The 26,677-nt window shown below is 43.8% G+C and overlaps 1 protein-coding gene across 1 annotated transcript in view; it reads left to right on the top strand.

Moving 5' to 3' along the window:
- Positions 1–26,677, top strand: part of LOC129843516 (protein CLEC16A-like) — a 90,638-nt gene that overhangs the window by 10,253 nt on the left and 53,708 nt on the right. Inside the window, exons 6-9 of the mRNA XM_055912275.1 lie at positions 8,909–9,032; positions 15,120–15,294; positions 15,423–15,473; positions 17,410–17,505. Of these exons, the coding sequence (XP_055768250.1) occupies positions 8,909–9,032; positions 15,120–15,294; positions 15,423–15,473; positions 17,410–17,505 (446 nt within the window). The remainder of the gene's footprint in view (positions 1–8,908; positions 9,033–15,119; positions 15,295–15,422; positions 15,474–17,409; positions 17,506–26,677) is intronic.

Consider the following 26,677-nt stretch of genomic DNA (forward strand, 5'->3'; position numbering starts at 1 on the left):
ACACACACAGACACAGACACAGACACAGACACACACACACACACACACACACACACACAGACACACACAGACACAGACACGTACAACAGACAGACAGACATACCTGTTATACCTGTCTGTTATACATGTCTGTCTGTTTGTCTGTCTGTCTGTTGTACCTGTCTGTCTGTTGTACCTGTCTGTCTGTTGTACCTGTCTGTCTGTTGTACCTGTCTGTCTGTTGTACCTGTCTGTCTGTTGTACCTGTCTGTCTGTTGTACCTGTCTGTCTGTTATACATGTATGTCTGTCTGTCTGTTGTACCTGTCTGTCTGTTGTACCTGTCTGTCTGTTGTACCTGTCTGTCTGTTGTACCTGTCTGTCTGTTGTACCTGTATGTCTGTCTGTCTGTTGTGCCTGTCTGTCTGTCTGTTATACCTGTCTGTCTGTTATACCTGTCTGTCTGTCTGTTATACCTGTGCCTGTCTGTCTGTCTGTCTGTCTGTCTGTTATAACGGTCTGTTATACCTGTCTGTCTGTCTGTCTCTGTCTGTCTGTCTGTCTGTCTGTCTGTCTGTCTGTCTGTTATACCGGTCTGTTATACCTGTCTGTCTGTCTGTCTGTCTGTTATACCTGTCTGTCTGTCTGTCTGTTATACCGGTCTGTTATACCTGTCTGTCTGTCTGTCTGTCTGTCTGTCTGTTATACCTGTCTGTCTGTCTGTCTGTTATACCTGTCTGTCTGTCTGTCTGTCTGTCTGCAGCCCTGGTATATATGTGAGCTTCAGCATGAAGACCTGTGTGTTCCCATTTACCTGGAGTGTGAATCTAACTGTTAACTGAACAGTGGGTGTATTTAACAGTGTGTTAGTTAGCTGTGTGGGTTGTGTAGGTGTGTTAGTTAGCTGTGTGGGTTGTGTAGATGTGTTAGTTAGCTGTGTAGATGTGTAGATGTGTTAGTTAGCTGTGTAGATGTGTTAGTTAGCTGTGTGGGTTGTGTAGATGTGTTAGTTAGCTGTGTGGGTTGTGTAGATGTGTTAGTTAGCTGTGTGGGTTGTGTAGGTGTGTTAGTTAGCTGTGTAGATGTGTTAGTTAGCTGTGTGGGTTGTGTAGATGTGTTAGTTAGCTGTGTAGATGTGTTAGTTAGCTGTGTGGGTTGTGTAGATGTGTCAGTTAGCTGTGTAGATGTGTTAGTTAGCTGTGTGGGTTGTGTAGATGTGTTAGTTAGCTGTGTAGATGTGTTAGTTAGCTGTGTGGGTTGTATAGATGTGTTAGTTAGCTGTGTAGATGTGTCAGTTAGCTGTGTGGGTTGTGTAGATGTGTCAGTTAGCTGTGTGGGTTGTGTAGATGTGTCAGTTAGCTGTGTGGGTTGTGTAGATGTGTTAGTTAGCTGTGTGGGTTGTGTAGATGTGTCAGTTAGCTGTGTGGGTTGTGTAGATGTGTCAGTTAGCTGTGTGGGTTGTGTAGATGTGTCAGTTAGCTGTGTGGGTTGTGTAGATGTGTTAGTTAGCTGTGTGGGTTGTGTAGGTGTGTTAGTTAGCTGTGTGGGTTGTGTAGATGTGTTAGTTAGCTGTGTGGGTTGTGTAGATGTGTTAGTTAGCTGTGTGGGTTGTGTAGATGTGTTAGTTAGCTGTGTGGGTCGTGTAGATGTGTTAGTTAGCTGTGTGGGTGGTGTAGATGTGTTAGTTAGCTGTGTGGGTGGTGTAGATGTGTTAGCTGTGTGGGTTGTGTAGGTGTGTTAGTTAGCTGTGTGGGTGGTGTAGATGTGTTAGTTAGCTGTGTGGGTTGTGTAGATGTGTTAGTTAGCTGTGTAGATGTGTTAGTTAGCTGTGTGGGTTGTGTAGATGTGTTAGTTAGCTGTGTAGATGTGTTAGTTAGCTGTGTGGGTTGTGTAGGTGTGTGGGCTGTGTAGATGTGTTAGTTAGCTGTGTGGGTTGTGTAGATGTGTTAGCTGTGTGGGTTGTGTAGATGTGTTAGTTAGCTGTGTGGGTTGTGTAGATGTGTTAGTTAGCTGTGTAGATGTGTTAGTTAGCTGTGTGGGTTGTGTAGATGTGTTAGCTGTGTGGGTTGTGTAGATGTGTTAGTTAGCTGTGTGGGTTGTGTAGATGTGTTAGTTAGCTGTGTGGGTTGTGTAGATGTGTTAGTTAGCTGTGTAGATGTGTTAGTTAGCTGTGTGGGTTGTGTAGATGTGTTAGTTAGCTGTGTGGGTTGTGTAGATGTGTTAGTTAGCTGTGTGGGTCGTGTAGATGTGTTAGTTAGCTGTGTGGGTTGTGTAGATGTGTCAGTTAGCTGTGTGGGTTGTGTAGATGTGTTATCTGTGTGGGTTGTGTAGATGTGTGGGTTGTGTAGATGTGTTAGCTGTGTGGGTTGTGTAGATGTGTTAGCTGTGTGGGTTGTGTAGATGTGTTAGCTGTGTGGGTTGTGTAGATGTGTTAGCTGTGTGGGTTGTGTAGATGTGTTAGTTAGCTGTGTGGGTTGTGTAGATGTGTTAGTTAGCTGTGTGGGTTGTGTAGATGTGTGGGTTGTGTAGATGTGTTAGTTAGCTGTGTGGGTTGTGTAGATGTGTTAGTTAGCTGTGTGGGTGGTGTAGATGTGTTAGTTAGCTGTGTAGATGTGTTAGTTAGCTGTGTGGGTCGTGTAGATGTGTTAGTTAGCTGTGTGGGTTGTGTAGATGTGTTAGTTAGCTGTGTGGGTTGTGTAGATGTGTTATCTGTGTGGGTTGTGTAGATGTGTCAGTTAGCTGTGTAGATGTGTTAGTTAGCTGTGTGGGTTGTGTAGATGTGTCAGTTAGCTGTGTGGGTTGTGTAGATGTGTTAGTTAGCTGTGTGGGTTGTGTAGATGTGTTAGTTAGCTGTGTGGGTGGTGTAGATGTGTTAGTTAGCTGTGTGGGTTGTGTAGATGTGTTAGTTAGCTGTGTGGGTGGTGTAGATGTGTTAGTTAGCTGTGTGGGTTGTGTAGATGTGTCAGTTAGCTGTGTGGGTTGTGTAGATGTGTTAGTTAGCTGTGTGGGTGGTGTAGATGTGTTAGTTAGCTGTGTGGGTTGTGTAGATGTGTCAGTTAGCTGTGTGGGTTGTGTAGATGTGTTAGTTAGCTGTGTGGGTGGTGTAGATGTGTTAGTTAGCTGTGTGGGTTGTGTAGATGTGTCAGTTAGCTGTGTAGATGTGTTAGTTGCTGTGTGGGTTGTGTAGATGTGTTAGTTAGCTGTGTGGGTTGTGTAGATGTGTTAGTTAGCTGTGTGGGTGGTGTAGATGTGTCAGTTAGCTGTGTAGATGTGTTAGTTAGCTGTGTGGGTTGTGTAGATGTGTCAGTTAGCTGTGTAGATGTGTTAGTTAGCTGTGTGGGTTGTGTAGATGTGTTAGTTAGCTGTGTGGGTTGTGTAGATGTGTTAGTTAGCTGTGTGGGTGGTGTAGATGTGTTAGTTAGCTGTGTGGGTTGTGTAGATGTGTCAGTTAGCTGTGTGGGTGGTGTAGATGTGTTAGTTAGCTGTGTGGGTGGTGTAGATGTGTCAGTTAGCTGTGTGGGTTGTGTAGATGTGTTAGTTAGCTGTGTGGGTGGTGTAGATGTGTCAGTTAGCTGTGTGGGTGGTGTAGATGTGTTAGTTAGCTGTGTGGGTTGTGTAGATGTGTTAGTTAGCTGTGGGGGTGGTGTAGATGTGTTAGTTAGCTGTGTGGGTTGTGTAGATGTGTTAGTTAGCTGTGTGGGTTGTGTAGATGTGTTAGTTAGCTGTGTGGGCTGTGTAGATGTGTTAGTTAGCTGTGTAGATGTGTTAGTTAGCTGTGTGGGTTGTGTAGATGTGTCAGTTAGCTGTGTAGATGTGTTAGCTGTGTGGGTTGTGTCAGTTAGCTGTGTGGGTTGTGTAGATGTGTTAGTTAGCTGTGTGGGTTGTGTAGATGTGTTAGTTAGCTGTGTGGGTGGTGTAGATGTGTTAGTTAGCTGTGAGGGTGGTGTAGATGTGTTAGTTAGCTGTGTGGGTTGTGTAGATGTGTTAGTTAGCTGTGTGGGTGGTGTAGATGTGTTAGTTAGCTGTGTGGGTTGTGTAGATGTGTCAGTTAGCTGTGTGGGTTGTGTAGATGTGTGGGTTGTGTAGATGTGTTAGTTAGCTGTGTGGGTTGTGTAGATGTGTGGGTTAGCTGTGTGGGTTGTGTAGATGTGTCAGTTAGCTGTGTGGGTTGTGTTAGCTGTGTGGGTTGTGTAGATGTGTCAGTTAGCTGTGTGGGTGGTGTAGATGTGTTAGTTAGCTGTGTGGGTTGTGTAGATGTGTTAGTTAGCTGTGTGGGTGGTGTAGATGTGTCAGTTAGCTGTGTGGGTGGTGTAGATGTGTCAGTTAGCTGTGTGGGTTGTGTAGATGTGTTAGCTGTGTGGGTTGTGTAGATGTGTTAGTTAGCTGTGTGGGTGGTGTAGATGTGTTAGTTAGCTGTGTGGGTTGTGTAGATGTGTCAGTTAGCTGTGTGGGTTGTGTTAGCTGTGTGGGTCGTGTAGATGTGTTAGTTAGCTGTGTGGGTGGTGTAGATGTGTCAGTTAGCTGTGTGGGTTGTGTAGATGTGTTAGTTAGCTGTGTGGGTGGTGTAGATGTGTTAGTTAGCTGTGTGGGTGGTGTAGATGTGTTAGTTAGCTGTGTGGGTGGTGTAGATGTGTCAGTTAGCTGTGTGGGTGGTGTAGATGTGTTAGTTAGCTGTGTGGGTTGTGTAGATGTGTTAGTTAGCTGTGTGGGTGGTGAAGATGTGTTAGTTAGCTGTGTAGATGTGTTAGCTGTGTGGGTGGTGTAGATGTGTTAGTTAGCTGTGTGGGTTGTGTAGATGTGTTAGTTAGCTGTGTGGGTTGTGTAGATGTGTTAGTTAGCTGTGTGGGTTGTGTAGGTGTGTGGGCTGTGTAGATGTGTTAGTTAGCTGTGTGGGTTGTGTAGATGTGTCAGTTAGCTGTGTGGGTTGTGTAGATGTGTTAGTTAGCTGTGTGGGTTGTGTAGATGTGTTAGTTAGCTGTGTGGGTTGTGTAGGTGTGTGGGCTGTGTAGATGTGTTAGTTAGCTGTGTGGGTTGTGTAGATGTGTCAGTTAGCTGTGTGGGTTGTGTAGCTGTGTGGGTTGTGTAGATGTGTTATCTGTGTGGGTTGTGTAGATGTGTGTTAACCGTAGTGGGGAAGCCTTTCTGTCTTAACAGCATTAAATAGACTGTTCAATGTGTCTAGCTGCTAGTAATGATGGTGTTAGACACTACACAGCTACCTGACTACCGTTAACCTTGTGTATGCTCTCTCCCTCACCTCCCTCTCACCACCCCCCTCTCCCTTCTCTCCCTCTTCTCCTCTACCTCTCTCCTCCTCTACCTCTCTCCTCCTCTCCCTCCTCTTCCTCCTCTCGCTCCCCCTCTCTCCTCTCTCTCCACTCTCCTCTCTCTCTCTCTCCTCCTCCTCCTCCTCCTCCTCCTCCTCCTCCTCCTCCTCTCTCTCTCTCTCTCCTCATCCTCCTCTCTCTCTCCTCCTCTCCTCTCTCTCCTCTCTCTCCTCTCTCTCCTCTCTCTCCTCTTCCTCCTCTTCCTCCTCTTCCTCCTCTTCCTCCTCTTCCTCCTCTTCCTCCTCTCTCTCCCTCGCCTTCCTCCTCTCTCTCCCTCGCTCCTCCCCTTTTCCCCTCTCCTCCTCTCCTCTTCCTCTCCTCTCACTATAACCTCCCGTGGGCCTAACTCCAGTCTCATGTAAGTCTGATTAATATATGTATCTCACTGTATGTATGTGTGTCTATATATAGTAATCATTAATGTTATTAATTATATTATTGACTTGGGCTTATCATTTAAATGTGTAAACTGACCTGCATGTTTTTTGTTGGTTTCTGTGCAATTCAAACCCATCATTTTCTAGTCAACTGTTATAATACTGTTATACAGTTGTAATACACATTTTCTAAGCGGTGAAACATTTAATTTTTTGAACACCGGGCCTCTGAACACCGCCGTACAACCGTTAACGATGAGTATTCAGAATGTTAGGACGAGTATTCGTAATGTTACGACGAGCATTCGTAATGTTACGACGAGTATTCATAATGTTACGATGAGTATTCATAATGTTACGACGAGCATTCAGAATGTTACGACGAGTATTCATAATGTTACGACGAGTATTCAGAATGTTACGACGAGTATTCATAATGTTACGACGAGCATTCAGAATGTTACGACGAGTATTCATAATGTTACGACGAGTGTTCAGAATGTTAGGACGAGTATTCAGAATGTTAGGACGAGTATTCAGAATGTTAGGACGAGTATTCAGAATGTTAGGACGAGTATTCAGAATGTTAGGACGAGTATTCAGAATGTTAGGACGAGTGTTCATAATGTTACGACGAGTATTCATAATGTTACGACGAGCATTCAGAATGTTACGACGAGTATTCATAATGTTACGACGAGTATTCATAATGTTACGACGAGCATTCAGAATGTTACGACGAGTATTCATAATGTTACGACGAGTGTTCAGAATGTTAGGACGAGTGTTCAGAATGTTAGGATGAGTATTCAGAATGTTAGGACGAGTGTTCATAATGTTACGACGAGTGTTCATAATGTTACGACGAGTATTCAGAATGTTAGGACGAGTATTCAGAATGTTAGGACGAGTATTCAGAATGTTAGGACGAGTATTCAGAATGTTAGGACGAGTATTCAGAATGTTAGGACGAGTATTCAGAATGTTAGGACGAGTATTCAGAATGTTAGGACGAGTATTCAGAATGTTAGGACGAGTATTCGAGTCCTCCGTATCGGTCTCTTTTTAGAGTCGAGTCCTCCGTATCGGTCTCTTTTTAGAGTCGAGTCCTCCGTATCGGTCTCTTTTTAGAGTCGAGTCCTCCGTATCGGTCTCTTTTTAGAGTCGAGTCCTCCGTATCGGTCTCTTTTTAGAGTCGAGTCCTCCGTATCGGTCTCTTTTTAGAGTCGAGTCCTCCGTATCGGTCTCTTTTTAGAGTCGAGTCCTCCGTATCGGTCTCTTTTTAGAGTCGAGTCCTCCGCATCGGTCTCTTTTTAGAGTCGAGTCCTCCGCATCGGTCTCTTTTTAGAGTCGAGTCCTCCGCATCGGTCTCTTTTTAGAGTCGAGTCCTCCGCATCGGTCTCTTTTTAGAGTCGAGTCCTCCGCATCGGTCTCTTTTTAGAGTCGAGTCCTCCGTATCGGTCTCTTTTTAGAGTCGAGTCCTCCGTATCGGTCTCTTTTTAGAGTCGAGTCCTCCGTATCGGTCTCTTTTTAGAGTCGAGTCCTCCGTATCGGTCTCTTTTTAGAGTCGAGTCGTCCGTATCGGTCTCTTTTTAGAGTCGAGTCGTCCGTATCGGTCTCTTTTTAGAGTCGAGTCGTCCGTGTCGGTCTCTTTTTAGAGTCGAGTCGTCCGTGTCGGTCTCTTTTTAGAGTCGAGTCGTCCGTGTCGGTCTCTTTTTAGAGTCGAGTCGTCCGTGTCGGTCTCTTTTTAGAGTCGAGTCGTCCGTGTCGGTCTCTTTTTAGAGTCGAGTCGTCCGTGTCGGTCTCTTTTTAGAGTCGAGTCCTCCGTGTCGGTCTCTTTTTAGAGTCGAGTCCTCCGTGTCGGTCTCTTTTTAGAGTCGAGTCCTCCGTGTCGGTCTCTTTTTAGAGTCGAGTCCTCCGTGTCGGTCTCTTTTTAGAGTCGAGTCCTCCGTATCGGTCTCTTTTTAGAGTCGAGTCCTCCGTATCGGTCTCTTTTTAGAGTCGAGTCCTCCGTATCGGTCTCTTTTTAGAGTCGAGTCCTCCGTATCGGTCTCTTTTTAGAGTCGAGTCCTTCGTATCGGTCTCTTTTTAGAGTCGAGTCCTCCGTATCGGTCTCTTTTTAGAGTCGAGTCCTCCGTATCGGTCTCTTTTTAGAGTCGAGTCCTCCGTATCGGTGTCTCTTTTTAGAGTCGAGTCCTCCGTATCGGTGTCTCTTTTTAGAGTCGAGTCCTCCGTATCGGTGTCTCTTTTTAGAGTCGAGTCCTCCGTGTCGGTCTCTTTTTAGAGTCGAGTCCTCCGTGTCGGTCTCTTTTTAGAGTCGAGTCCTCCGTGTCGGTCTCTTTTTAGAGTCGAGTCCTCCGTGTCGGTCTCTTTTTAGAGTCGAGTCCTCCGTGTCGGTCTCTTTTTAGAGTCGAGTCCTCCGTGTCGGTCTCTTTTTAGAGTCGAGTCCTCCGTATCGGTCTCTTTTTAGAGTCGAGTCCTCCGTATCGGTCTCTTTTTAGAGTCGAGTCCTCCGTATCGGTCTCTTTTTAGAGTCGAGTCCTCCGTATCGGTCTCTTTTTAGAGTCGAGTCCTCCGTATCGGTCTCTTTTTAGAGTCGAGTCCTCCGTATCGGTCTCTTTTTAGAGTCGAGTCCTCCGTATCGGTGTCTCTTTTTAGAGTCGAGTCCTCCGTATCGGTGTCTCTTTTTAGAGTCGAGTCCTCCGTATCGGTGTCTCTTTTTAGAGTCGAGTCCTCCGTATCGGTCTCTTTTTAGAGTCGAGTCATCCGTATCGGTCTCTTTTTAGAGTCGAGTCATCCGTATCGGTCTCTTTTTAGAGTCGAGTCCTCCGTATCGGTCTCTTTTTAGAGTCGAGTCCTCCGTATCGGTCTCTTTTTAGAGTCGAGTCCTCCGTATCGGTCTCTTTTTAGAGTCGAGTCCTCCGTATCGGTCTCTTTTTAGAGTCGAGTCCTCCGTATCGGTCTCTTTTTAGAGTCGAGTCCTCCGTATCGGTCTCTTTTTAGAGTCGAGTCCTCCGTATCGGTCTCTTTTTAGAGTCGAGTCCTCCGTATCGGTCTCTTTGTAGAGACTATCTTCTCCTGGAGAGAACAGCTTTAGTCTCTACATTAGTTATACTCATATCTACTCTCTGTAAATGTCTGGTCCTGGATTCCTCTGTCCCCCCCCCCCCTCTCCCCATCTATCTGTGTAACCATGGTAACATCCCTTGACCTCTCACCCCTCTAGTGGACAACCAGCACATGCTCCACTACATTCGAGACAAGACGGCGGTTCCGTACTTCAGTAACCTGGTCTGGTTCATCGGCTCCCACGTCATCGAGCTGGACAAGTGTGTTCAGACAGACCAAGAGTGAGTACACACACACACTGTAGCACACACACACACACACTGTAACGCACTGTAACACACACACACACACACACACACACACACACACACACACACACACACACACACACACACACACTGTAACACACACACACACACACACACTGTAACACACACACACACACACAGACGGCAGCAACGTCATCAAACTGGACCAAATGTGTTCAGACATTTTTCTTCTACGTGCTGTTATCATCTAGCTTCTCCTACATTTCTATAGAACGTGCCGGATGGGTGTATAACAGACTGGACGTTGACGAATGTCTGTATGTCGGGGTTGAGTGGATCTTTCCTTAACCTCTCTGCGCACAGATCCCTTTAGCGGGATCATTTTCCTAAACAACCGCTAGAATTGCAGGGCGCCAAATAAAAAAATATGACAAAAAATATTTATAATCATGCAATCACAAGTGAAATATACCAAAACACAGCTTAGCTTGTTGTTAATCCACCTATCGTGTCAGATTTTGAAAATATGCTTTACAGCGAAAGCAATCCAAACTTTTGTGAGTGTATCAATCAATGTTAGAACAGCTAGCCCCAAATTAGCATGGTCACGAAAGTCAGAAAAGCAATAAAATTAATCGCTTACCTTTGATAATCTTCGGATGTTTGCACTCACGAGACTCCCAGTTACACAATAAATGTTCTTTTTGTTCGATAAATATTACTTTTATAACAAAAAAATTCCATTTCGGTTGTGCGTTGCGCGTTATGTTCAGAGAACCTCGTTCCGTTCGACGGAAATTCTAAAAGGTATCCGTAATGTTCGTAGAAACATGTCAAATGTTTTTTTTATAATTAATTGCTCAGGTTGTTTTTAACAAACATAATCGATAATATGTCAACCGGACCGTAACCTATTCATTAAAAGAGAGAAAGAAAATGGAGAGCTACCCCTCTCGCGCGCAGGAACTAATCAGAGGACACCTGACTAGTTTTGAAAAATCTCACTAATTTTTCAAAATAAAAGCCTGAAACTATGTCTAAAGCCTGGTCACAGCCTGAGGAAGCCATTGGAAAAGGAATCTGGTTGATACCCCTTTAAATGGAAGAAAGACGGGCCAGGAAATACAGATAAAATATAAAATAAATAACTTCCGGGTTAGATTTCATCAGGTTTTCGCCTGCAAAATCAGTTTTGTTATACTCACAGACAATATTTTGACAGTTTTGGAAACTTTGGAGTGTTTTCTATCCTAATCTGTAAATTATATGCATATTCTACGATCTGGGCCTGAGAAATAGTCAGTTTACCTTGGGAACCTTATTTAAAAATAAATAAATAAATATGACCCCTAGCGTCAAGAAGTTTTAAGTTAACCTTCAGATGGGTCATTCTCACTGTGTCCACTAGGTGTCAGGGTCTCTATCTAACCTTCAGATGGGTCATTCTCACTGTGTCCACTAGGTGTCTCTATTTAACCTTCAGATGGGTCATTCTCACTGTGTCCACTAGGTGTCAGGGTCTCTATCTAACCTTCAGATGGGTCATTCTCACTGTGTCCACTAGGTGTCTCTATCTATCCTTCAGATGGGTCATTCTCACTATGTCCACTAGGTGTCACTATCTAACCTTCAGATGGGTCATTCTCACTGTGTCCACTAGGTGTCAGGGTCTCTATCTAACCTTCAGATGGGTCATTCTCACTGTGTCCACTAGGTGTCACTATCTAACCTTCAGATGGGTCATTCTCACTGTGTCCACTAGGTGTCACTATCTAACCATGAGATGGGTCATTCTCACTGTGTCCACTAGGTGTCAGGGTCTCTATCTAACCTTCAGATGGGTCATTCTCACTGTGTCCACTAGGTGTCACTATTGAACCTTCAGATGGGTCATTCTCACTGTGTCCACTAGGTGTCACTATCTAACCTTCAGATGGGTCATTCTCACTGTGTCCACTAGGTGTCACTATCTAACCTTGAGATGGGTCATTCTCACTGTGTCCACTAGGTGTCACTATCGAACCTTCAGATGGGTCATTCTCACTGTGTCCACTAGGTGTCACTATCGAACCTTCAGATGGGTCATTCTCACTGTGTCCACTAGGTGTCACTATCTAACCTTCAGATGGGTCATTCTCACTGTGTCCACTAGGTGTCACTATCGAACCTTCAGATGGGTCATTCTCACTGTGTCCACTAGGTGTCTCTATCTAACCTTGAGATGGGTCATTCTCACTGTGTCCACTAGGTGTCAGTGTCACTATCTAACCTTCAGATGGGTCATTCTCACTGTGTCCACTAGGTGTCACTATCTAACCTTCAGATGGGTCATTCTCACTGTGTCCACTAGGTGTCACTATCGAACCTTCAGATGGGTCATTCTCACTGTGTCCACTAGGTGTCACTATCTAACCTTCAGATGGGTCATTCTCACTGTGTCCACTAGGTGTCACTATCTATCCTTCAGATGGGTCATTCTCACTGTGTCCACTAGGTGTCACTATCTAACCTTGAGATGGGTCATTCTCACTGTGTCCACTAGGTGTCACTATCTAACCTTGAGATGGGTCATTCTCACTGTGTCCACTAGGTGTCAGTGTCTCTATCTAACCTTCAGATGGGTCATTCTCACTGTGTCCACTAGGTGTCAGGGTCTCTATCTATCCTTCAGATGGGTCATTCTCACTGTGTCCACTAGGTGTCAGTGTCTCTATCTAACCTTCAGATGGGTCATTCTCACTGTGTCCACTAGGTGTCTCTATCTAACCTTGAGATGGGTCATTCTCACTGTGTCCACTAGGTGTCACTATCGAACCTTGAGATGGGTCATTCTCACTGTGTCCACTAGGTGTCACTATCTAACCTTGAGATGGGTCATTCTCACTGTGTCCACTAGGTGTCAGTGTCTCTATCTAACCTTCAGATGGGTCATTCTCACTGTGTCCACTAGGTGTCACTATCTAACCTTCAGATGGGTCATTCTCACTGTGTCCACTAGGTGTCACTATCTAACCTTCAGATGGGTCATTCTCACTGTGTCCACTAGGTGTCACTATCTAACCTTCAGATGGGTCATTCTCACTGTGTCCATTAGGTGTCACTATCTAACCTTGAGATGGGTCATTCTCACTGTGTCCACTAGGTGTCAGTGTCTCTATCTAACCTTCAGATGGGTCATTCTCACTGCGTCCACTAGGTGTCACTATCTAACCTTCAGATGGGTCATTCTCACTGTGTCCACTAGGTGTCACTATCTAACCTTCAGATGGGTCATTCTCACTGTGTCCACTAGGTGTCACTATCTAACCTTCAGATGGGTCATTCTCACTGTGTCCACTAGGTGTCACTATCGAACCTTCAGATGGGTCATTCTCACTGTGTCCACTAGGTGTCACTATCTAACCTTCAGATGGGTCATTCTCACTGTGTCCACTAGGTGTCAGGGTCTCTATCTAACCTTGAGATGGGTCATTCTCACTGTGTCCACTAGGAGTCTCTATCTATCCTTCAGATGGGTCATTCTCACTGTGTCCACTAGGTGTCACTATCTAACCTTCAGATGGGTCATTCTCACTGTGTCCACTAGGTGTCACTATCTAACCTTCAGATGGGTCATTCTCACTGTGTCCACTAGGTGTCACTATCTAACCTTCAGATGGGTCATTCTCACTGTGTCCACTAGGTGTCAGTGTCTCTATCTAACCTTCAGATGGGTCATTCTCACTGTGTCCACTAGGAGTCACTATCTAACCTTCAGATGGGTCATTCTCACTGTGTCCACTAGGTGTCACTATCTAACCTTCAGATGGGTCATTCTCACTGTGTCCACTAGGTGTCACTATCTAACCTTCAGATGGGTCATTCTCACTGTGTCCACTAGGTGTCACTATCTAACCTTCAGATGGGTCATTCTCACTGTGTCCACTAGGTGTCACTATTGAACCTTCAGATGGGTCATTCTCACTGTCCACTAGGTGTCAGTGTCTCTATCTAACCTTCAGATGGGTCATTCTCACTGTGTCCACTAGGTGTCACTATCGAACCTTGAGATGGGTCATTCTCACTGTGTCCACTAGGTGTCACTATCTAACCTTCAGATGGGTCATTCTCACTGTGTCCACTAGGTGTCAGGGTCTCTATCTAACCTTCAGATGGGTCATTCTCACTGTGTCCACTAGGTGTCACTATCGAACCTTGAGATGGGTCATTCTCACTGTGTCCACTAGGTGTCTCTATCTAACCTTCAGATGGGTCATTCTCACTGTGTCCACTAGGTGTCAGGGTCTCTATCTATCCTTCAGATGGGTCATTCTCACTGTGTCCACTAGGTGTCAGGGTCTCTATCTATCCTTCAGATGGGTCATTCTCACTGTGTCCACTAGGTGTCACTATCTAACCTTCAGATGGGTCATTCTCACTGTGTCCACTAGGTGTCACTATCGAACCTTGAGATGGGTCATTCTCACTGTGTCCACTAGGTGTCAGGGTCTCTATCTAACCTTCAGATGGGTCATTCTCACTGTGTCCACTAGGTGTCACTATTGAACCTTCAGATGGGTCATTCTCACTGTGTCCACTAGGTGTCACTATCTAACCTTGAGATGGGTCATTCTCACTGTGTCCACTAGGTGTCACTATCTAACCTTGAGATGGGTCATTCTCACTGTGTCCACTAGGGGTCACTATCTAACCTTGAGATGGGTCATTCTCACTGTGTCCACTAGGTGTCAGGGTCTCTATCTAACCTTGAGATGGGTCATTCTCACTGTGTCCACTAGGTGTCACTATCTAACCTTCAGATGGGTCATTCTCACTGTGTCCACTAGGTGTCACTATCGAACCTTCAGATGGGTCATTCTCACTGTGTCCACTAGGTGTCACTATCTAACCTTCAGATGGGTCATTCTCACTGTGTCCACTAGGTGTCACTATCTAACCTTCAGATGGGTCATTCTCACTGTGTCCACTAGGTGTCACTATCTAACCTTCAGATGGGTCATTCTCACTGTGTCCACTAGGAGTCACTATCTAACCTTCAGATGGGTCATTCTCACTGTGTCCACTAGGTGTCAGGGTCTCTATCTAACCTTCAGATGGGTCATTCTCACTGTGTCCACTAGGAGTTACTATCTAACCTTCAGATGGGTCATTCTCACTGTGTCCACTAGGTGTCACTATCTAACCTTCAGATGGGTCATTCTCACTGTGTCCACTAGGTGTCAGGGTCTCTATCTAACCTTCAGATGGGTCATTCTCACTGTGTCCACTAGGTGTCACTATCTAACCTTCAGATGGGTCATTCTCACTGTGTCCACTAGGAGTCACTATCTAACCTTGAGATGGGTCATTCTCACTGTGTCCACTAGGAGTCACTATCTAACCTTGAGATGGGTCATTCTCACTGTGTCCACTAGGTGTCAGGGTTCTCTATCTATCCTTCAGATGGGTCGTTCTCACTGTGTCCACTAGGTGTCACTATCTAACCTTGAGATGGGTCATTCTCACTGTGTCCACTAGGTGTCAGGGTCTCTATCTAACCTTCAGATGGGTCATTCTCACTGTGTCCACTAGGTGTCAGGGTCTCTATCTAACCTTGAGATGGGTCATTCTCACTGTGTCCACTAGGTGTCACTATCTAACCTTGAGATGGGTCATTCTCACTGTGTCCACTAGGTGTCACTATCTAACCTTCAGATGGGTCATTCTCACTGTGTCCACTAGGTGTCAGGGTCTCTATCTAACCTTGAGATGGGTCATTCTCACTGTGTCCACTAGGTGTCACTATCTAACCTTCAGATGGGTCATTCTCACTGTGTCCACTAGGTGTCAGGGTCTCTATCTAACCTTCAGATGGGTCATTCTCTCTGTGTCCACTAGGTGTCAGTGTTGTGTCAGTTTTAGACTTTCTACCTGTCAGAGGGATCAGATGAAGATATTGTCCCCCTGGGAAGGTTGTGTTTACACTGCAGGCTTTAGGTACATTCAGATACATGTTGTCAAACACAAAACCATAACAGTTACAAACTAGATCAATACACACAATACACACCTCTCACACTCTCACACACTCTCTCTCTCTCTCTCCTCTCCCCCCTCCAGGCATCGTAACAGGGGGAAGCTGAGTGACTTGGTAGCAGAACATCTCGACCACCTCCACTACCTGAACGATATCCTGACCATCAACTGTGAGTTCCTCAACGATGTCCTGACGGACCACCTGCTCAACCGTCTGTTCCTGCCTCTCTACGTCTTCTCTCTGGTCTGCCCTGAACAGGTAGGTGGAGGGGTGTGTGTGTACGGTGTGTGTGTGTACGGTGTGTGTGTGTACGGTGTGTGTGTGTGTGTGTGTGTGTGTGTGTGTGTGTGTGTGTGTACCTGACATATTGTCTGTCTGTGTTTCAGTCTGAAGATCGGAAGATCAACCCTCAGGTGTCCCTTAACCTGCTGTCACAGGTACACACACACACACACACACACACACACACACACACACACACACACACACACACACACACACACACACACACACACACACACACACACACACACACACACCTCACCTCACCTCACCTCAATCTGAATCACACCTCATCACACCACACCCCATCTCACCTCACCAATACTCATCACATCTCACCTCACCACACCTCATCTCACCTCATCTCACCTCACCACACCTCACCTCACCACACCTCACCTCATCTCACCTCACCTCACCTCACCACACCTCATCTCACCTCATCTCACCTCATCTCACCTCATCACACCTCATCACACCACACCCCATCTCACCTCACCAATACTCATCACATCTCAACACACACACACACACACACACACACACACACACACACACACACACACACACACACACACACACACACACACACACCTCACCTCAATCTGAATCACACCTCATCACACCACACCCCATCTCACCTCATCTCACCTCACCACACCTCACCTCATCTCACCTCACCTCATCTCATCTCACCTCACCACACCTCATCTCACCTCAATCTGAATCACACCTCATCACACCACACCCCATCTCACCTCACCAATACTCATCACATCTCACCTCATCACACCTCATCTCACCTCATCACACCTCATCTCACCTCATCACACCTCATCACACCTCATCACACCACACCCCATCTCACCTCACCAATACTCATCACATCTCACCTCACCACACCCCATCTCACCTCACCAATACTCATCACACCTCACCTCATTACATCTCACCTCAACACTACTCATCACACCTCATCACATCTCACCTCACCTCATCACATCTCATCACATCTCACCTCACCAATACTCATCACATCTCATCACATCTCATCACATCTCACCTCATCACATCTCACCTCATCACACCACTACTCATCACACCACTACTCATCACACATCACACCATCACATCTCACCGCATCACACCTCACCACTACTCATCACACCTCACCACTACTCAGCACATCTCACCTCACCAATACTCATCACACAACCTCATCATACCAAACCACATCACACCTCACCACTCCTCACCTCACCACTACTCATCACAACTCACCCCATCTCACCTCTTCACATCACACTGCATCACTTTCCCTCGATCCTAACTAGTCCCCCAGTCCCTTTTTTGCTGAAAAACATACCCACAGCATGATGCTGCCACCACCATGCTTCACCGTAGGGATGCTGCCACCACCATGCTTTACCGTAGGGATGATGCCACCACCATGCTTCACCGTAGGGATGCTGCCACCACCATGCTTCACCGTAGGGATGCTGCCACCACCATGCTTCACCGTAGGGATGCTGCCACCACCATGCTTCACCATAGGGATGATGCCACCACCATGCTTCACCGTAGGGATGCTGCTACCACCATGCTTCACCGTAGTGATGCTGCCACCACCATGCTTCACCGTAGGGATGCTGCCACCACCATGCTTCACCGTAGGGATGCTGCCACCACCATGCTTCACCGTAGGGATGCTGCCACCACTATGCTTCACCGTAGGGATGCTGCCACCACCATGCTTCACCGTAGGGATGCTGCCACCACCATGCTTCACCGTAGGGATGCTACCACCACCATGCTTCACTATAGGGATGCTGCCACCACCATGCTTCACCGTAGGGATGCTGCCACCACCATGCTTCACCGTAGGGATGCTGCCACCACTATGCTTCACCGTAGGGATGCTGCCACCACCATGCTTCACCGTAGGGATGCTGCCACCACCATGCTTCACCGTAGGGATGCTACCACCACCATGCTTCACTATAGGGATGCTGCCACCACCATGCTTCACTATAGGGATGGACATACAGTGGTAAACCTCCATATGAATGTTGTTATTGGGTTTGTCTCTAGGTGTTTCTCATCATCCACTACCAGCCGCTGGTCAACTCTCTGGCTGAAGTCATCTTCAACGGAGACCTGTCTGTCTTCACACAACACAAAAACACGGTGAGCACACACACACACACACACACACACACACACACACACACACACACACACACACACACACACACACACACAGTGAACTTCGGAAAGTATTCAGACCCCTTGACTTTTTCCATGTTTTGTTACGTTACAGCCTTATTCTAAAATGTATTAAAACAATTTTTTCCCCTCTCATCAATCTACACACAATACCCCATAATGACAAAGCAAAAACAACAATACCCCATAATGACAAAGCAAAAACAACAATACCCCATAATGACAAAGCAAAAACAACAATACCCCATAATGACAAAGCAAAAACAACAATACCCCATAATGACAAAGCAAAAACAACAATACCCCATAATGACAAAGCAAAAACAACAATACCCCATAATGACAAAGCAAAAACAACAATACCCCATAATGACAAAGGAACATTGGGTCAACTGACTGAAAATGAAAACTGATGAAAAACTGATGAAAAACGACCAGACTAACATTAGTCCTAGATTTTTAAATAGATATATTCTCAATGGAGAATCTTCATTGAAAGTGCACTTTATTCCAGAACTTGGGTTAATCTGGGGTGGGGAAACTGGCTCCACAGTATATATTATAATTCAGAAATGTTCACAAGTTGTTCACTGTTTTCGCAAGAAACAGACTGACACACATTTTCTGTTTTGACTGAGTTTAACATGAATACATTATCATTCAGACTCATCTGTTATTCAACCCACATGAAGACATTATCATTCAGACTCATCTGTTATACAACCCACATAAAGACATTATCATTCAGACTCATCTGTTATTCAACCCACATGACGACATTATCATTCACTCATCTGTTATTCAACCCACATGACGACATTATCATTCAGACTCATCTGTTATACAACCCCCATGAAGACATTATCATTCAGACTCATCTGTTATCAACCCACATGAAGACATTATCATTCAGACTCATCTGTTATTCAACCCACATGACGACATTATCATTCAGACTCATCTGTTATTCAACCCACATGACGACATTATCATTCAGACTCATCTGTTATTCAACCCACATGACGACATTATCATTCACTCATCTGTTATTCAACCCACATGACGACATTATCATTCAGACTCATCTGTTATACAACCCCCATGAAGACATTATCATTCAGACTCATCTGTTATCAACCCACATGAAGACATTATCATTCAGACTCATCTGTTATTCAACCCACATGACGACATTATCATTCAGACTCATCTGTTATTCAACCCACATGACGACATTATCATTCAGACTCATCTGTTATTCAACCCACATGACGACATTATCATTCAGACTCATCTGTTATTCAACCCACATGACGACATTATCATTCAGACTCATCTGTTATACAACCCACATGAAGACATTATCATTCAGACTCATGAAGACATTATCACTCAGACTCATCTGTTATTCAACCCACATGACGACATTATCATTCAGACTCATCTGTTATACAACCCACATGAAGACATTATCATTCAGACTCATCTGTAATTCAACCCACATGACGACATTATCATTCAGACTCATCTGTTATACAACCCACATGAAGACATTATCATTCAGACTCATCTGTTATTCAACCCACATAAAGTCATTATCATTCAGACTCATCTGTTATACAACCCACATGAAGACATTATCATTCAGACTCATCTGTTATTCAACCCACATGACGACATTATCATTCAGACTCATCTGTTATTCAACCCACATGACGACATTATCATTCAGACTCATCTGTTATACAACCCCCATGAAGACATTATCATTCAGACTCATCTGTTATTCAACCCACATGAAGACATTATCATTCAGACTCATGAAGACATTATCACTCAGACTCATCTGTTATTCAACCCACATGAAGACATTATCATTCAGACTCATCTGTTATTCAACCCACATAAAGACATTATCATTCAGACTCATCTGTTATTCAACCCACATAAAGACATTACTATTCAACCCACATAAAGACATTACTATTCAACCCACATGAAGACATTATCATTCAGACTCATCTGTTATTCAACCCACATAAAGACATTACTATTCAACCCACATGAAGTCATTATTATACTACCCACATGAAGACATTATCATTCAGACACATCTGTTATTCAACCCCCATGAAGACATTATCATTCAGACTCATCTGTTATTCAACCCACATAAAGACATTACTATACAACCCACATAAAGACATTATCATTCAGACACATCTGTTATTCAACCCACATGAAGACATTATCATTCAGACTCATCTGTTATTCAACCCACATGAAGACATTATCAGTCAGACACATCTGTTATTCAACCCACATGAAGATATTATCATTCAGACACATCTGTTATACAACCCACATGAAGACATTATCATTCAGACTCATCTGTTATACAACACACATGAAGACATTATCATTCAGACTCATCTGTTATACAACCCACATGAAGACATTATCATTCAGACTCATCTGTTATTCAACCCACATGAAGACATTATCATTCAGACTCATCTGTTATTCAACCCACATGAAGACATTATCATTCAGACTCATCTGTTTTTCAACCCACATGAAGACATTATCATTCAGACACATCTGTAATACAACCCACATAAAGACATTATCATTCAGACACATCTGTAATACAACCCACATAAAGACATTACTATTCAACCCACATGAAGACATTATCATTCAGACTCATCTGCTATACAACCCACATAAAGACATTACTATTCAACCCACATGAAGACATTATCATTCAGACTCATCTGCTATTCAACCCGCATGAAGACATTATCATTCAGACTCATATGTTATTCAACCCACATGAAGACATTATCATTCAGACTCATCTGTTATTCAACCCACATGAAGACATTATCATTCAGACTCATCTGTTATACAACCCACATGAAGACATTATCATTCAGACTCATCTGTTATACAACCCACATGAAGGCATTATCATTCAGACTCATCTGTTATTCAACCCACATGAAGACATTACTATTCAACCCACATGAAGACATTATCATTCAGATACATCTGTTATACAACCCACATGAAGATATTATCATTCAGACTCATCTGTTATTCAACCCACATGAAGACATTACTATTCAACCCCCATGAAGACATTATCATTCAGACTCATCTGTTATTCAACCCACATAAAGACATTACTATTCAACCCACACGAAGACATTATCATTCAGACTCATCTGTTATACAACCCACATGAAGACATTATCATTCAACCCACATGAAGACATTATCATTCAGACTCATCTGTTATACAACCCACATGAATACATTATCATTCAACCCACATGAAGACATTATCATTCAGACTCATCTGTTATACAACCCACATGAAGACATCATTCAGACTCATCTGTTATTCAACCCACATGAAGACATTATCATTCAGACTCATCTGTTATTCAACCCACATGAAGACATTATCATTCAGACTCATCTGTTATACAACCCACATGAAGACATTATCATTCAGACTCATCTGTTATACAACCCACATAAAGACATTACTATTCAACCCACATGAAGACATTATCATTCAGACTCATCTGTTATACAACCCACATAAAGACATTATCATTCAGACACATCTGTTATACAACCCACATGAATACATTATCATTCAGACTCATCTGTTATACAACCCACATGACGACATTATCATTCAGACTAATCTGTTATACAACCCACATAAAGACATTACTATTCAACCCACATAAAGACATTATCATTCAGACACATCTGTTATTCAACCCACATAAAGACATTATCATTCAGACTCATCTGTTATACAACCCACATAAAGACATTACTATTCAACCCACATAAAGACATTATCATTCAGACTCATCTGTTATTCAACCCACATGAAGACATTATCATTCAGACACATCTGTTATTCAACCCACATGAAGACATTATCATTCAGACTCATCTGTTAGTCAACCCACATGAAGACATTATCATTCAGACTCATCTGTTATACAACCCACATAAAGACATTATCATTCAGACTCATCTGTTATACAACCCACATGAAGACATTATCATTCAGACTCATCTGTTATACAACCCACATAAAGACATTATCATTCAGACTCATCTGTTATTCAACCCACATGAAGAGATTACTATTCAACCCACATAAAGACATTATCATTCAGACACATCTGTTATTCAACCCACATGAAGACATTATCATTCAGACTCATCTGTTATTCAACCCACATAAAGACATTATCATTCAGACTCATCTGTTATTCAACCCACATGAAGACATTATCAGTCAGACACATCTGTTATACAACCCACATGAAGACATTATCATTCAGACACATCTGTTATTCAACCCACATGAAGACATTATCATTCAGACTCATCTGTTATTCAACCCACATGAAGACATTATCATTCAGACACATCTGTTATACAACCCACATGAAGACATTATCATTCAGACTCATCTGTTATTCAACCCACATGACGACATTATCATTCAGACTCATCTGTTATTCAACCCACATGAAGATATTATCATTCAGACTCATCTGTTATTCAACCCACATGAAGACATTATCATTCAGACTCATCTGTTATACAACCCACACGAAGACATTATCATTCAGACTCATCTGTTATTCAACCCACATGACGACATTATCATTCAGACACATCTGTTATACAACCCACATAAAGACATTATCATTCAGACTAATCTGTTCTTCAACCCTCATAAAGACATTATCATTCAGACTCATCTGTTATTCAACCCACATGAAGACATTATCATTCAGACTCATCTGTTATTCAACCCACATAAAGACATTATCATTCAGACACATCTGTTATACAACCCACATGAAGACATTATCATTCAGACTCATCTGTTATTCAACCCACATGACGACATTATCATTCAGACTCATCTGTTATTCAACCCACATGACGACATTATCATTCAGACACATCTGTTATTCAACCCACATAAAGACATTATCATTCAGACTCATCTGTTATACAACCCACATGAAGAGATTACTATTCAACCCACATAAAGACATTATCATTCAGACTCATCTGTTATTCAACCCACATGAAGACATTATCATTCAGACTCATCTGTTATTCAACCCACATAAAGACATTATCATTCAGACTCATCTGTTATTCAACCCACACGAAGACATTATCATTCAGACACATTGCATCTGTCATTCTCTCTCCTCTCTCTCCATTGTGATCAAAAAATTATATTTATATATATATTTATATTATATTTATAATATTTACCAGATTTTTGTTGTTTTTGTTGTTGTTGTTGAATATTTAATAATGATTTACTTAAAAACATTCTGTCCTTTTAATGCCGTGTTTTATGGTGTCCACTCTCGCACCCTGCAGCTAATCAGGGCGTATGGTTTTACTAGATACTGCTGGAGCTAACAAACTGATCTACCTGGTGATTCAACCTTACAGCTGGCATTCCAGTAACAGGAAGTGGGCTGGTTGTAACTGTGTCAGAGAGGAGTAACAGGAAGTGGGCTGGTTGTAACTGTGTCAAAGAGGAGTAGAACAAAGGCCTCAATGGCCCTTAGACATCCTGGCATCTGGGAAATTAGGGTCGAGGGGGGGGGTTAAGATAAGGCCACGTGCAGATAAAGACAGGGTGAACCCAAAGTGGTTTATGGTGCCCCTTCGTATCTATATGGGAGTGGTGGAAACAAACATTCTGGGTATTTGCTATCTAAACGGTGCATTGTCTGTAAAGGGTATGGCTCTCAGCCTAACAGTCAGTCGAGACTTTTGCGCTGACGGTTTTCATTATTAATCGATAATTAATCGATATTAAATAAAGGTGATTGTTTGAAGAAATGACCAAGTCCCCTCAGTACTGAATTTTCCAACGACACCATATACAGTTGAAGTCGGAAGTTTACATACACCTTAGCCAAAATACATTTAAAACTCAGTTTTTCACAATTCTTGACATTTAATCCTAGTAAAAATTCCCTGTCTTAGGTCAGTTAGGATCACCACTTTATTTTAAGAATGTGAAATGTCAGAATAATAGTAGAGAGAATGATGAACGTGGTACCTTCAGGCGTTTGGAAATTGCTCCCAAGGATGAACCAGACTTGTGGAGGTCTACAATATTTTTTCTGAGGTCTTGGCTGATTTCTTTTAATTTTTCCATGATGTCAAGCAAAGAGGCACTGAGTTGGAAGGTAGGCCTTGAAATACATCCACAGGTACACCTCCAATTAACTCAAATTATGTCAATTAGCCTATCAGAAGCTTCTAAAGCCATTACATAATTTTCTGGAATTTCCCAAGGTGTTTAAAGGCACAGTCAACTTAGTGTATGTAAACTTCTGACCCACTGGAATTGTAATACAGTGAATTATAAGTTAAGTTAAAAATATCTGTCTGTAAACAATTGTTGGGAAGAATGTCCTGTGTCATGCACAAAGTAGATGTCCTAACCGACTCGCCAAAACTATAGTTTGTTAACAAGACGTTTGTGGCGTGGTTGAAAAACTAGTTTTAATGACTCCAACCTAAGTGTACGTAAACTTCTGACTTCAACTGTATCCATCTCTCGCTCTTTCTCGTCTCTCTCCCTCTCTCTCCGTCTCCATCTCTCGCTCTTTCTTGTCTCTCTCCCTCTCTCTCCGTCTCCATCTCTCGCTCTTTCTCGTCTCTCCCTCTCTCCGTCTCCATCTCTCGCTCTTTCTCGTCTCTCTCCCTCTCTCTCCGTCTCCATCTCTCGCTCTTTCTCGTCTCTCTCCCTCTCTCTCCATCTCCATCTCTCGCTCTTTCTCGTCTCTCTCCCTCTCTCTCCGTCTCCATCGTCTGTCTCCCTCTCTCTCCGTCTCCATCTCTCGCTCTTTCTCGTCTCTCTCCCTCTCTCTCCGTCTCCATCTCTCGCTCTTTCTTGTCTCTCTCCCTCTCTCTCCGTCTCCATCTCTCGCTCTTTCTCGTCTCTCTCCCTCTCTCTCCGTCTCCATCTCTCGCTCTTTCTTGTCTCTCTCCCTCTCTCTCCGTCTCCATCTCTCGCTCTTTCTCGTCTCTCTCCCTCTCTCTCCGTCTCCATCTCTCGCTCTTTCTCGTCTCTCTCCCTCTCTCTCCGTCTCCATCGTCTGTCTCCCTCTCTCTCCGTCTCCATCTCTCGCTCTTTCTTGTCTCTCTCCCTCTCTCTCCGTCTCCATCTCTCGCTCTTTCTTGTCTCTCTCCCTCTCTCTCCGTCTCCATCTCTCGCTCTTTCTCGTCTCTCTCCCTCTCTCTCCGTCTCCATCTCTCGCTCTTTCTTGTCTGTCTCCCTCTCTCTCCGTCTCCATCTCTCGCTCTTTCTCGTCTCTCTCCCTCTCTCTCCGTCTCCATCTCTCGCTCTTTCTCGTCTCTCTCCCTCTCTCTCCGTCTCCATCTCTCGCTCTTTCTCGTCTCTCTCCCTCTCTCTCCGTCTCCATCTCTCGCTCTTTCTCGTCTCTCTCCCTCTCTCTCCGTCTCCATCTCTCGCTCTTTCTCGTCTCTCTCCCTCTCTCTCCGTCTCCATCTCTCGCTCTTTCTCGTCTCTCTCCCTCTCTCTCCGTCTCCATCTCTCGCTCTTTCTCGTCTCTCTCCCTCTCCGTCTCCATCTCTCGCTCTTTCTCGTCTCTCTCCCTCTCCGTCTCCATCTCTCGCTCTTTCTCGTCTCTCTCCTTCTCTCCGTCTCCATCTCTCGCTCTCTCTGATTCTCTGTCAACTTTCAGCTGTTAGTTACATCATGTATGTGTAACACACACACACGGACACACACACGGACACACACACGGACACACACACGGACACACACGGACACACACACACACACACACACACACACACACACACACACACACACACACACACACACACACACACACACACACACACACACACACACGGACACACACAGTGTTAAGTTCTGCGTCATAATTTGTTTTGGTAGCAACACGGCCTCTTCTCACTGGTGAAGAACATGCCATGTGACTTTGTCGTGCGTGTGGTCTGTGGCTACCATTTTCTGTCTTTCTTCTAAACGTGAGTGGTTTACCAGAACCTGCTTGCTGCATGCTGCAGACTGGCTGTACACCTGCTGCGCACAAACGCACGCACGCACGCACACACACACACACACACACACACACACACACACACACACACACACACACACAGAGAGAGCTCCTTCAACGCAACAAAACATGGTACCTAGAATCTGGTGCAGTTGAAAGTGGAGAATTGCTTGTGTACGTCTCTTTGGTGATGCTACAGGTGCATTCAGAAAGTATTCAGACCCCTTGACTTCTTCTACGTTTTATTACGTTACAGTCTTATTCTATAATGGATTCAATTGTTTTTACCCCCCCCCCCCACCACCACCACCCCACTCCTCATCAATCTACACACCATAATAGCAAAGTAGAAAAACAGGTTTCTTGAAATTTTAGCAAATGTATTAACATTAAAATAAACTGAAATATCACATTAAGGTTGTTTATACCATATGTAAATTAATTCACACATACGTCCATAAATTAATTCATTAATTCATACATAAATTAATTCATACATAAATGAATGCATTAATTCATACATAAATGAATGCATTAATTCATACATAAATTAATTGGTTAATTCATACATGCATTAAATCATTAATTAATTCATTCATTCATTAATTCATGCCTACATTAATTCATTCATTAATTCATTCATTCATACACAAATTCATTAATTCATACATAAATTAATTCATTAATTCATACATACATGAATTCATTAATTCATACATAAATTAATTCATTAATTCATACATACATGAATTCATTAATTCATACATAAATTAATTCATGAATTAATTCACTTCCTTATGGGGAAGTAGACCGTTGTACCAGGAAGATCCAGATCATTTTTAAAAAGGGGGGGGGACATGTTGCTGTTTATGTAACATGATATCTAGAGGAGATAAGGAGATTTTTATTACAGACACACCATCACCTCCTCCCCCCCCATCACCCCCTCCCCCCACCACCACCCCCCTCTTCCACCCCCCCCCCCCCCCTCCTCC

This window comes from Salvelinus fontinalis, unplaced genomic scaffold (genome assembly GCF_029448725.1).
Source record: "Salvelinus fontinalis isolate EN_2023a unplaced genomic scaffold, ASM2944872v1 scaffold_0152, whole genome shotgun sequence".
Lineage (NCBI taxonomy): Eukaryota > Metazoa > Chordata > Actinopteri > Salmoniformes > Salmonidae > Salvelinus > Salvelinus fontinalis.